Source organism: Mesocricetus auratus, unplaced genomic scaffold (genome assembly GCF_017639785.1).
Source record: "Mesocricetus auratus isolate SY011 unplaced genomic scaffold, BCM_Maur_2.0 contig_12968_pilon_obj, whole genome shotgun sequence".
NCBI classification, from domain to species: Eukaryota; Metazoa; Chordata; class Mammalia; order Rodentia; family Cricetidae; genus Mesocricetus; species Mesocricetus auratus.
The window spans coordinates 20,098-33,355 of NW_024434464.1; the positions used below are offsets into that span (position 1 = coordinate 20,098).

The 13,258-nt window shown below is 43.9% G+C and overlaps 1 protein-coding gene and 1 pseudogene across 2 annotated transcripts in view; one reads left to right on the forward strand and one right to left on the reverse strand.

The window, feature by feature from the left end:
* LOC121138615 (palmitoyl-protein thioesterase 1-like) overlaps positions 1–12,361 on the reverse strand; it is a 29,313-nt gene extending 16,952 nt beyond the window's left edge. Inside the window, exon 1 of one of the 2 annotated variants that reach the window (XM_040741286.1) lies at positions 12,153–12,361. In XM_040741286.1, the coding sequence (XP_040597220.1) occupies positions 12,153–12,285 (133 nt within the window). In that variant the 5' untranslated portion in view covers positions 12,286–12,361. The remainder of the gene's footprint in view (positions 1–12,152) is intronic. The other variant, XM_040741285.1, reaches the window with a different exon arrangement.
* LOC121138614 lies at positions 2,967–3,612 on the forward strand (annotated as a pseudogene).
* Positions 12,362–13,258: the final 897 nt, after the last annotated feature.

Sequence of the window (13,258 nt, forward strand, 5' to 3'; positions counted from 1 at the left end):
CCCCCCAACCCTTCCCCAAGACTTACGTTTCTTAAGAGCTATCACTACCTCTTGTAAACCCACTCTCACCTCTAGACAGGACTACCAGACAGAAACTTAACAAAGAAGCAAAGAAACTAATAGAAGTTATGACCCAATTGGGATTAACAGACATCTATAGGTCATTCCACCCAAATAAAAAAAATATACCTTCTTCTCAGCACCACATGGAACCTTCTCATAAATCAGCCACATACTTGCAACATATCAAATCTCAACAGGTACAAAAAATGGAATGACTTCATGCACTTTATCAGACCACCATGCATTAAAATTAGAGTTCAACAACAACACAATTTGCAGAAACCCTACAAAATCATGGAAGTTGAATAATGCACAATTGCACCATTCCTGGGTCAATGAAGAAATAAAAAAAGAAATTAAAGACTTCCTAGAATGCAATGACAATGAAGACACAACATACCCAAACTTATGGGACACTTTGAAAGCAGTGCTACAAGGGAAGTTCATAGCATTAAGTGCCCACATGAAGAAACTGGAGAATAGTTACACTAGAGAATTACCAACACAACTGAAACCTCTGGAACACAAAGAAGCAAATTCACCCAGGAGGAGTAGACACCAGGAAATAATAAAGCAGAGACTAGGAGAACAATACAAAAAAATCAATGTAAGGAAGAGTTGGTTCTTTGAGAAAATCAACAAGATAGACAAACCTTTCTTCAAACTTACCAAACAGCAGAGCGTGAACATGCAAATTAACAAAATCAGAAACCAAAAGGGGGACATAACAACGGACGCTGAGGAAATCCAGAGAATCATCAGGTCATACTTTGAAAACCTGTACTCCACATAATTTGAAAATCTAAAGGAAATGGACAATTTTCTGGATAGACATCACTTGCCAAAATTAAATCAAGAACAGATAAGCAATTTAAATAGACCTATAACCCCTAAGGAAATAGAAGCACTCATCAAAAGTCTCCCAACCAAAAAAAAAAAAAAAAAGCCCAGGGCCAGGGCCAGATGGCCTCAGTGCAGAATTCTACCATAAATTCAAAGAATAGCTTATACCAATTCTTCTCAAAGTAATCCATGCAATAGAAACAGAAGGATCTTTGCCAAACTCTTTCTATGAGGCCTCAATAACTTTGATACCCAAGCCACACAAAAACGCAACTAAGAAAGAGAACGTCAGACCAATATCCCTCATGAACATTGATGGAAAAATTCTCAATAAAATACTGGAAAATCAAATCCAAGAACACATCAGAAAAATCATCGACCATGAATGATCAAGTAGGTTTCATTCCAGGCATGCAGTGTTGGTTCAACATATGAAAATCCATCAATGTAATCCACTATATAAAAAAGCTGAGAAACAAAAACCATATGGCCATCTCACTGGATGCTGAAAAAGCCTTTGACAAAATCCAACACCTCTTCACGATAAAGATCTTGGAGAGATCTGGGATGACAGGAACTTACCTCAACATAATAAAAGCTATATACAGCAAACCAACAACCAACATCAAACTAAATGGACAGAAACTCAACACAATTCCTCTAAGATCAGGAACAAGACAAGGTTGTCCACTCTCTCCATACCTCTTCAATATTGTACTTGAAGTTCTAGCTGGAGCAATACGACAACAAAAGGAGATCAAGGGAATACAAATTGGAAAGGAAGAGGTAAAACTTTCACTATTTGCAGATGATATGATAGTTTACATAAGTGACCCAAAAAACTGTACCAGGGAACTCCTTCAGCTGATAAATACTTTCAGCAAAGTGGCAGGATACAAGATCAACTCAAGAAAATCAGTAGCTCTACTCTATACAGACGATAAAAGGGCTGAGAAAGAAATCAGAGAAGCATAATCCTTTACAATAGCCACAAACAACATAAAATGCCTTGGGGCAACGCTAACCAAACAAGTGAAAGACCTGTATTCCAAGAACTTTGAATCTGTAAATAAAGAAATTAAAGAAGACACCAGAAGGTGGAAATACCTCCCAGGCTCTTGGATAGGCAGGATCAATATAGAAAAAATGGCAATCTTACCAAAAGCAGTATACAGATTTAATGCAATCCCCACTAAAATCCCAGCACAATTTTTCACAGATCTTGAAAGAACAATAATCAACTTTGTATGAAAAAACAAAAGACCCAGGATAGCCAAAACACCCTTATTCAACAAAGCAACATCTGTAGGCATCACCATCCCTGACTTCAAGCTCTACCATAGAGCTGTAATCCTGAAAACAGCTTGGTATTGGCACAAAAATAGACAGGTAGACCAATTGAATCAAATTGAACACTCTGATATTAACCCATACATGTATGCACATCTCATTTTCGACAAAGAAGCTAAAAATATACAATGGAAAAAAGAAAGCATCTTCAACAAATGGTGCTGGCATAACTGGAGGCTGGCATGTAGAAGACTGCGGATAGATACATGTCTATTGCCATGCACAAAACTTAAGTCCAAATGAATCAAAGACCTCAACATAAATCCAGCCACACTGAACCTGTTAGAAGAGAAAGTGGGAGGCACCCTTGAAGAAATTGGTACAGGAGACCGCTTCCTGAACATAACTCCAGTAGCACAGACACTTAGATCGACAATTAATAAATGAGACCTCCTGAAACTGAGAAGCTTCTGTAAGGCAAAGGACACAGTCAGCTAGACAAAAAGGCAACCCACAGATTGGGAAAAGATATTTACTAACCCCACATCTGACGGAGGGCTGATCTCCAAAATTTACAAAGAACTCAAGAAGCAAGTTTCCAAAACACCAAAGGAGCCAATCAAAAAATGGGGTATAGAACTAAATAGAGAATTCTCAATAGAGGAGACTAAAATGGCTGAGAGACACTTGAGAAAGTGTTCAACATTCCTAACCATCTGGGAAATGCAAATCAAAACAACTCTGAGATACCATCTTGAGATCGATCTAAGATGGCCACTGTGGAACTGAAACCACCCCTACTACTAATCCCCCACCTGCAGAAGAGGAAAAACAGAATCTAATCAGGAGGTTGCCAACCCAGAGCACTATATCAAACACCCTCCTCAGAACAGGTGGGCACGCTTGTTTTTTAAAAATGATAAAAGCAAAACTTGGCAAGCAAACCTTCGATTGATCTCTAAATTTGATACAGTTGAAGACTTTTGGGCTTTATACAACCATATCCAGTTGTCTAGTAATTTAATGCCTGGCTGTGACTACTCACTTTTTAAGGATGGTATTGAGCCTATGTGGGAAGATGAGAAGAACAAACGGGGAGGACGATGGCTGATTACACTGAACAAACAGCAGAGATGAAGTGATCTCGATCGCTTTTGGCTAGAAACACTGCAGTGCCTTATTGGAGAATCTTTTAATGACTACACTGATGATGTACGTGGAGCTGTTGTTAATGTTAGAGCTAAAGGCGATAAGATGGCAATATGGACGACTGAATGTGAAAACAGACACACACACATAGGGAGGGTATACGAGGTCAGGTTAGGACTTCCTCCAAAGGTAGTAATTGGTTATCAGTCCCACACAGACACAGCTACGAAGAGCAGCTCCACCACTAAAAATTGGTTTGTTGTGTAAGAAGACACCTGAGTATTCTCACAGGAGACTGCCTCACACAATCGAGACTGGGAGCTGAACCAAAGCCTCGTCCAAGCAGAGTGGACTGCACTGAAGTTTGATTCCATCCAAATGTTGCTAAGACATAAGAGAAGTCTCATTTGCCTTTGTCTTGTACCTCTATGTTCATTTCTTCCCCCCACCCCCAAATTTTGCTAGTGTGTCCACTATCCCAATCAAAGAATTACAGTATATGTCACCGAGAACTGCAGATGTGTTCCTGGCCCGTACTGTAACAGCTGGTTAGAATTACCATGATACACACATTTGCCTTTCCACAGTATTCCAAAAAGAACTTGCAATTCTGTTACCTTAGCAGGAAAAGACCTGTTTCTGTTCCACTCCGTGCAGGAGTGTGATTTGCTGGTGAGAGTCTGAGTACAGTTTTCTAGCAACCTTGTTTCCTTTCCCATCATTCCTCTTGCTGTCCTCTTGCTGGTGGCTACTAGAGTTTAATTTATTTGCTTCCCTCCTAGATAACATTAGTGATTCTGATTTCAGTTTTCATTTGTTTTGTCTTTGTTTTTTCCTGATGTATCATTGGTGAAGGATCCAGGAATATGACAGAAAGGTGGAATAAACATTAAATTTGTGCATTCTTTGGTAATTTTATTTTTTTGTAACTACAAAGCTTTGCTACAGATTTATGCGTTTCATTCAAATCAGTGATTTTATGTTTGTGTGACCCCTAAACATAATTGTGGACTATAAAAATGTAACACCAGCCGGGCAGTGGTGGCGCACGCCTTTAATCCCAGCACTCGGGAGGCAGAGGCAGGCGGATCTCTGTGAGTTCGAGGCCAGGCTGGACCGACAGCGTCCAAAACAATACAGAGAAACCTTGTCTCATAAAACCAAAAAATAAAAAAAAATGTAACACCATAATTACATTCCTACCTAGAATTAGTATGTCTGTTTTTGTGTCTTTACGCTGTACTTTAACACTTTGTATTACTTAGGGTATTTGCTTTGACTCTTGTAGAAAAGCGGTCCCATCCATATTAAGACAGTGTACAAAACTGTAAATAAAATGTGTACAGTGAATTGTCTTTTAAAAAAAGAGAGAGATACCATCTCACTCCCATCAGAATGGCTAAAATCAAAAACTCCAAAGACAGTTTATGCTGGAGAGGATGTGGAGAAAGGGGAACACTCCTCCACTGCTGGTGGGAGTGCCAACTTGTGCAGCCACTTTGGAGATTGGTATGGAGATTCCTCAGGAAAATGGGAATCAGTCTACCACAAGACCTTGCATTTCCACTCTTAGGCATATACCCAAAAAATGCACATTCATACAACAAGGACATCTCCTCATCTATGTTCATAGCAACATTAGTTGTAATAGCCTAACCTGGAAGCAACCTAGATGCTCCTCAACTGAAGAGTGGATAGAGAAAATGTGGTACATTTACACAATGGAGGACTACTCAGCAGAAAAAACAATGGAATCTTGAAATTTGCAGGCAAATGGATGACACTAGAAGAAACCATCCAGAGTGAGATAACCCAGTCAGAAAAAGACAAACATGGCATGTACTCACTCATTTATGGATTTTAGACACAGAGCAGGGCATTGATAGCCTACAGTCCTACCACCTGAGAGTCTTGGAAGCAGGGAGGACCCTAAGAGAGATATGCATGATAACCCGGAGAAGGGCTATGGGATGAAACCTCCTAATTGGATTGGGGGGAGGGCAGAAGGATATGGGAGAAAGAAAGAGGGAAAAGAGGAGGGGAGAGGAGGACATGGAGGGCAGGAAGGTTGAGCCAGGGTAAGAATAGAAGAGAGAAGGATGAAAGATCCCATAACAGAGGGAACCATTATAAGTTGGAGGAGAAATCTGGCACTAGTGAGATCTTCACAGATCTACAAGAATGACATCAACTGGCATTAAGGCTACCTTAAATGCCTTCCCATGATAATGAGATTGATGGCCACCTTATATGCCATCCTAGAACCCTCATCCAGTGGCTTATGGAAGCAAAGTTAGATACCCACAGCTAAAAACCTAATTGAACTCCTGGAACCCAGCTGCAAGGAGGAGTGATGAGCAAAGGAATCAAGATCAGGCTGGCGAGAGGGGAGAGAAACAGAGAGGGACTTGGAATTGACATGTGAAGCAACCTTGTTTCTAATTTAAGTTTTAAAATAAAAAATAAATAAATAAATTTTTTTAAAAAATATCAGGCTGGCGAAACCCACAGAGGCAACTGACCTAAACAAGGGGGAACGAATGGACCCCAACTGAGGCCGGCATGGGACTGGGACTGGTTCAGACACCCCCCTCCCGAACCCGGGTGTCAGAGAAGATGCCGTGGCAATCTGTGGGAACTTGGAGAGTAGAGCAGTATTTATTCCTGGCATACAAATAGGTTCTGGGAGCCCATTCCACATGAAGGTATGCTATCTCAGCCTAGACACATGGAGGAAGACCTAGGCCCTGCCCTGGATGATATGACAGACTGAAAATCCCTCATGGAAGCCCTTACCCTCCCTGGAGAGCGGAGGGGGGATAGAGTGGGATGGGGGTTAAGGGGATTGGGGGGTCAGGGGAGGAGGGGAGGGAGAGGGAACTGAGAGTAACATGTGCAAAATGTTAAATTAAATAATAATAATAACTTTTTTTTAAAAAAACGCCAGGCATTGATGGCGCATACCTTTAATCCCAGCACTCAGGAGGCAGAGGCAGGCAGATCTCTTTGAGTTTGAGGCCAGCCTGGTCTACTGAGTGAGTTCCAGGACAGCCTCCAAAACAATACAGAGAAACCGTGTCTCGAAAAACCAAAAAAAAAAAAAAAAAGAAAGAAAGAAAGAAAGAAAGAAAGAAAGAAAAAACATCAGCACAAAAAATAACACAATACAATACAAAGAGACATTAATTTGGTGTTTACATGCTGAAGAATATTTTTAAAGTCCTTGATTCTGGTAACTAAACCACACTTTCTATAAGGGCATAAACAGGGCATAAACATTGTATACACAATAAAAGATCTGGAGCTCACAACACGCAGCAGCCTTCAGTCTGAGCAGAGTGTTTGAGGCCGCATTTGTTGGCATTCATGGCAGCACAGCATGCACAGTGCAAAGTGCATGTGTTTGGTGTTCAGAACCAAGGCCAGTGGAGTGGGAGATGCAAATCCTGCCAGAACAGCTCCCTTCACTTCACCCTCGATTTCAAATTAATTTTTCATTTTTGTGCATTCAGAATACTGTTGCCACATTATTCTCAACCCCACATTCAGTTACATAATCCCCCATAGGGTCTCAACCCACAGTAAAAAAAAAAAAAAAAGCTGGAAGCTAGTGGATGAGGTCAGCTTCAGATAAAAGAGAATATTTGTGAAACATGTATCTGAGTTCAGTGTCCAAGAGATATAAAGAATTCTTATAACTTATTGAGACAAGTAGTAGAATTAAGAAATAATGCCTGAGGCCTGGTGTGGTGGCACAGGTCTTTAATCCCAGTACTGGGGAGGCAGAAACAGGTGGTTCTCTTGATTTCAAGGCCAGCTTGGTCTATAGAGTGAGTTCCAGGAAAGCAAGGGCTGCGTAGAGAAACCCTGCCTGGAAAAACAAACAAACAAGCAACACCCGCCCCCCAGAAAAGAAAGAAAACTAGTGTGGGGTGGGGTAGACTGAAGAGATGCTTAGATGGATAAGCTGTGCATTGCTTTTGCGGAGGACACAAGTCCCAGCACTAAGGTTGCTGACTCAAAACCCCTGTAACTACAACTATGGGCTCAACTGTTTCTTCTGACCTCTGTGGGTTCCCTCACATAAGACAGTCACACAAATACATATACATAAACACATTTTTAAGATTTTTTAAGCTTTATTTTGTGTCTGTGTTCTGCCTCTATGTGTATTGCCTGTGTGCTGTTACCTAAAGAGTCAAGAAGAGGGCACTGTATTCTCTGGAGCTGGAGGCAAAAGCAGTTCTAAGCTGCCGTGTGGGTGCTGGGAACCCTACCTAGGTCTTCTGCAAGAGCATGTGATGCTCTTAGCTACTCAGCCATGTTTCCATACCCAACTTAAAAAAAATTAAAATTAGTCTTCCATGGTGGTGGATGCCCTCCTTCCAACATTCTGGAGGCAGAGGCAGGAAGGTCTTTTGGAGATGAAGTCCAGCCTACTGTACACAATGAGTTTCATGCCTATAATTAGACCCTCTTTCAAAGTAAATAAACAGAGCTGGAGAAATGGCTCAGCAGTTAAGAGCCCTGACCGCTCCTCCCAGCACCCACGTGGTGGCTCACAACTGTCTGTAACAATTCAAAGGAATCAGACACACTCTTCCGACCTCTGTGGGCACTGCATACACATGGTGTACAGACAAATTTGCAAGCAAAACACTTTTACACATAAAATTTTTAAAAAATCAATAACCTCAAAAACATCAAAGTAAATAAAATCATAAAAAAGGAAATGGAGGAGCAGCAGCAGCAGCAGCAGCAGAAGAAGAAGAAGAAGAAGAAGAAGAAGAAGAAGAAGAAGAAGAAGAAGAAGAAGAAGAAGAAGAAGAAGAAGAAGAAGAAGAAGAAGAAGAAGAAGAAGAAGACAAGAAGACAAAAAGGCAAAAGCAGCACTGGTCTTTAATGAAATGCAAGATAAAAGAACACCATTCTGATTCCTACCCAGACAGACGTTGAGGACTTGGAGAAATGATAACAATTAAGTCCTATTGGTGGAAATGTAACAATGCAAACCTTGTGGGAAAGTGTGGCTGTGCCTGAAAAGTTACTAAGCAATTACTCCTACCTTTATAACCAAGAAAATGAAAACATACATTCAGATAAAACCTCTCACATATGTTCACAGTAACACTGTGATAATAGCAAAAGGAACAAACAGGGGAAATATCCATTACTCTTGACTAACCTGTGGCATAGTCACATAATGGAATACTATTCATCCATGAGTAGACATGAAGGACTGAAGTGTGCTCCCAGCAAGCACATCCTGTAAAATAACCCTACACAAAAGACAAATCATCTGGTGCCTTCACCGGTTCTGTCCAGAATGAGAAAACCACAGCATAGGGAATCGGCAGGAGGCTATCAGGAGTGGGAGGAGAGGAAGGAGACATTGATTTAACCATATGGAGGTTTTCCTGAGTGCTGACAACTCTAAAACTAGAGGGAAGTTGTGTTTGCCTCAGCTGGTGAACAGGCTCCATGGTGGTGAATTGTGCACTGAAAACAGTGACGCTGATGTCACATGGATGTCCCCTCAGCAGGAACAGGTAAAAGACCATCTACTGCATAGCACTCTGTCAGCTGCTAACGAGCTGCAAGGCCGTCGGGGCCCGGAGAAGGAGCCCTGCTGATACAGTGCTTGCCCAGCATGCACCGGGTCCCAGACAGGACCCCAGGACTGTATAAACTGGGCAAGGGGAACACACATATGGTCCCAGCACTTGGAGGCAGAGGGAGGAGGATTAGAAGTGCAAGGTTATTCTCGGCTACTTAGCACATTAATAAAAACAACAAAGGGGGGTCAGGTGTGGTGACACAAATCTGTAATCTTATCACTCAGAAGACTGAAGCAGGAGGATTGCCAGGACCAGGATGAGGCACATGAAGTGCCTGAGGCGAACAAACAAAGAGTAAAACTGAAAACCAACCCCCAACTCCTCAGATCCTGACAGAGTGACCTGTGGTACTTCACAAACAGTTAGAGCTTAAAGAGCCTGCACCTCACATGAACAAAGGAGTCACTGCTTGACAGGTAGTGAGCTGCCCCCTTGTCTACTCAAACAACTACACAGAGGGCAAAATGAAGTGAGGACGAGTAACTGTTCTTAACTGAGGTGAGAGTGCCCACTCCTGCGGTGTGCATTTCTACTCATTAGGAATCAGTCTGCCATCAGTACTCTGATGACACATGCTTTCAATCCTTGCAACTGGATCTCTGTGAGTTCAAGGCCAGCCTGGTTTACAGAGTGAGTCCCAGGACAGCCAGGGCTACATAGAGGGACTCTGCCTCAAAACAAAGATCCAGCCTGCTGTGTTTCTGTCCACACTGTCTATTCTGCATTAAACTCTAATGTCAGTTCTGCTCTGGTGAATTCTTTCACTCCTGCACCACAAGCATTCCAGGACAACGCAGCTTTGCTCAGTGACAGCTCGAATAGATAGATGGACATGGCAGCATCTATCTCATGTCCTCTGTGAACCTGACTTGGGGCTGAAGCAGCCCTGCAAGAGTTGTCCCTGTTCACTGACTCTAATTCCTCTCTGTGATTTTCTTTATCCCAGTCCAAAAAGTTCAGCCCCTAACTGCTTCTGTCAAGATGGACACAGGTCTTCACGTGGCTAAGTCCAATAATCAGTTTCCAAGCTGCTCCTGATAGACCTGTCCACTTGTGGTCCAATGATCTAATATCGTCCTATTCATTGTTGTTACAGATGTGACTTTTGTTGTTAGTTTTTGCGGTGGGGTATCACTCCAGGCTGTGCAGAAACTCACTAGAATCTCTAGATAACCCACCCTGGCCTTCAACTTGCAGTCATCTACCTTCCTAGGTCTCTCCAGTCCTGGGGCTGCAGATGTCAGCCATCTCTCTTGGCTTGTTCCTGCTTCAGAGAACATTTTCTTCACTGGTTTCCAGGACGGTGAACTCTCCTGACCTCCATCCTCCCCTCAGGATGTTCCCTCACGTCTCCCTCTTGAGCTGTTTCCTCATTGTCAACTCCATCTCCAGAAGCTTAGGTGTTCCCACTCCTGGCACATTCACTCCTTGGGTGACCTTAACCCAGGACAGGACTTTATATTCAAGCCAGAGGCCAATGGCTCTAAAGTAAAGTCCCCACCCTAGAAAACGCCCCTGTAACCCCTGCCAGGTCTGTGGAAAGGGCATCAGATTCACTAAATCAAAGCTGGGTGTGTCCTCACATGTCCATCATCCCAGTGCTCCAGGGTGGGACAGGGGATCCTGATTCTCAGTCAGCCTGGACTACACAGCTGGACATAGTGCTACATTTTTTGGAACCCCACAACATGGAAAGGAGAAGGAAGACTCTCTTGGGGAAACTGGCCCCTCAGTTCCTGTGACCCCAACACTCAGAAGGTTGAGGGTAGGGTATCACTGGGGATTTCAGGCTAGCCTGCCCTACATAGTGAGCTCCAAGACAGCCTTGGATGCAAAATGAAACCCTGTCTTAAAATAAAATATAAAACAAATGAAACAGCCAGAAAGAGAAAGGCAAAAAAGCCATAACTGGCTACATGTCAAGATCAAGGACATCCTGGGCTACATGAGACATTGCCTCCAAATATCAAATTAGCCAGTCATAGTAACACATGACTGCAATCCCAGCACTTGGGAGGTAGAAGCAAATGGAATGGGATTTCAAGGGTATCCTGGGCTACATAGAAAATTCTAAATTACCATGAACCATATGGGGTTAAAGAAGTCAATACACAAGGCTGACATGTTCCTACAGTGGGTAAAGACACCTGCTGCCAAGCACAATGACCTGAGTTCCATCCCTGGGATCCACATAGGAGAAAGAGAGAACTGACTCCCAAATATTGTCCTTAGGACTCCACATGTGCTGACCTGTGCATTCATGAATGTCAGGGCCTGTGAGTGCGTGTGCGCACGCGCACGCGCACACACACACACACACACACACACACGAAATACTCTCAGATGTTCTCACCCTATAAGCTGTTCCATCTTAATAAAACAACTTCACTTTCTAATCATCTAGTCCAATTCCAAGTCCTTCCACTATCTTGAGAGCCCCAGCAGATGCCCCCCATCCCCACCCCCCCTTCCCGTGCTCCCTAACTCCTGCTGCACTGTCGACATCACTTGCTCAACTCAGGGCCTTTGTCTCTGCTGTTCCTTTAACCACACATCCACACGGCATCTTCCCTCGTCCCCTTCAGACCTGCTCAGTGTCAGTCTCTGGGAGAGTCTTTTCCTAACATTGTCTCTACAAGCTCACACTCACACCTCCAGCTCCAGCTCCTTCCAGGCTCTCTGTCTGTCTCCACTGCACTCATCACCACAGGACACTTTCCCTTATTTCTTTATAGTGTGTTTCCCCACTGGAAAGTAAGTTCCAGAAGGGCAGAGAATTCAGCCTGTCATGGTGTGGTCGCGCTGTGTGGTGGCTGTATAAAGGACATATGTGCAGGTGCCTGGTAGATCTCTGTCCAGTGTGTGAAGGAATAAAAGCATGAGCGCGCCGCCCGGCTCTGCAGGGACCAATGGCCTGACTGTCAGATGCTGCTGGCTGATGCCGTCGCTGCTAGGATTTTAACAAGGACAGCATAAATCCCTAGACGTGCACAGCTCTCCCTGAGCGCTCACCAAAGACACCTGGCTCCCTTCCTTCCAGTGCAGAGGGCCCCCAAATCCCAACACCTGGGTCAGGCGGATGCTAAGGAATCGCTGTCCTCGCCCTTCCAGCTCTGGCTTGGCTGATTCGAACCCAGACAGGGAAAGGAAGAGTATCGCTTGCCCTCTGCCCACCAGCTCCTCACTTACCTTTCTGAAAGTACATCACCAGAGGGGTTAGTGATGATTCTGACTCCCGGTCATGATCCTCAAGCTCCCAGGTGTTGCAACACCAGGACAGAAGACAGGCAGACAGGAGCCACCAGAAGCCAGGGAACACCATCTTAGCTTAGTGACACCAACAAGTGCTTGTGTCCCTGGATGGCAATCAGGTTGTTTGTAGGGACCTAGGTAGCCACGCCCCTGACAGGAGCCACAGACTGAGCAAAACCATTGCTGACACTTTTTTTTTAGAGCTTGCCACAGACCAGAAGCTGCTCTTCTGTCCTTCAACTGATCTTATTCAATGATACCATTGTATGCATAAGGCCATAGAGGTGACAATTATGTGTTCTCAAGGAGTCAAACTGCGCCTCCTCTTTCAGCTGTGTCTTAGTAGAGAGGAGCTGACCATTCTTTGACAAGTGTCTCACTTCCTTTGGAGTGATTTTGCTCCTGTTTAGTTTGTACCCCCTCCATGCAGAAGTACTAAACCTTTGCCCTCTGATCTCAGACCCCTTTCATTCAAAGTAATCCTTGCTATCAGGGCTGCTACACCGGTATCATTTGAAATCCTTGCTGTAAAAAGCTCCTGGCACTGCATTCCAGACAATCTATGTCCCTAATTCCCCTGAACACCTACACAACCTAAGTCTTATGTACTCCAGAAACCTCAGATGCCCGAGAAGTGACTAAATGTTCCATCTCATGAAACCTAATCTCAACACTTCCCCCACACCTACCTTCCCTCCCTCCCTCCCTTCCTATCTCTCTGGTTGTCTCTCTCTGTGTGTGTGGGTGACTCTGACTGACCTGAAATTGGTCATGTGGAGAGGTTTGTCACAAGCTCACAGAGATCCACCTGCCTCAGCCTCCTGAGTGCTTGGACTATCACCACATCTGGCTTCTAAGTTGACCCTTTAAAACACCTTTACTCTGGCCACTCCTCAGCACAAGACCTGGGAATCTTATCTTTAGCCTCACACTGACTGGACACCACAGCTGGACACCATGCCCCTTTCCCATCTTCCTCTGACAATCCACCACTGCCCAGCCAGCACCCCTCCCCAGAATCCACAGCTGGACTGTCCAGCCAG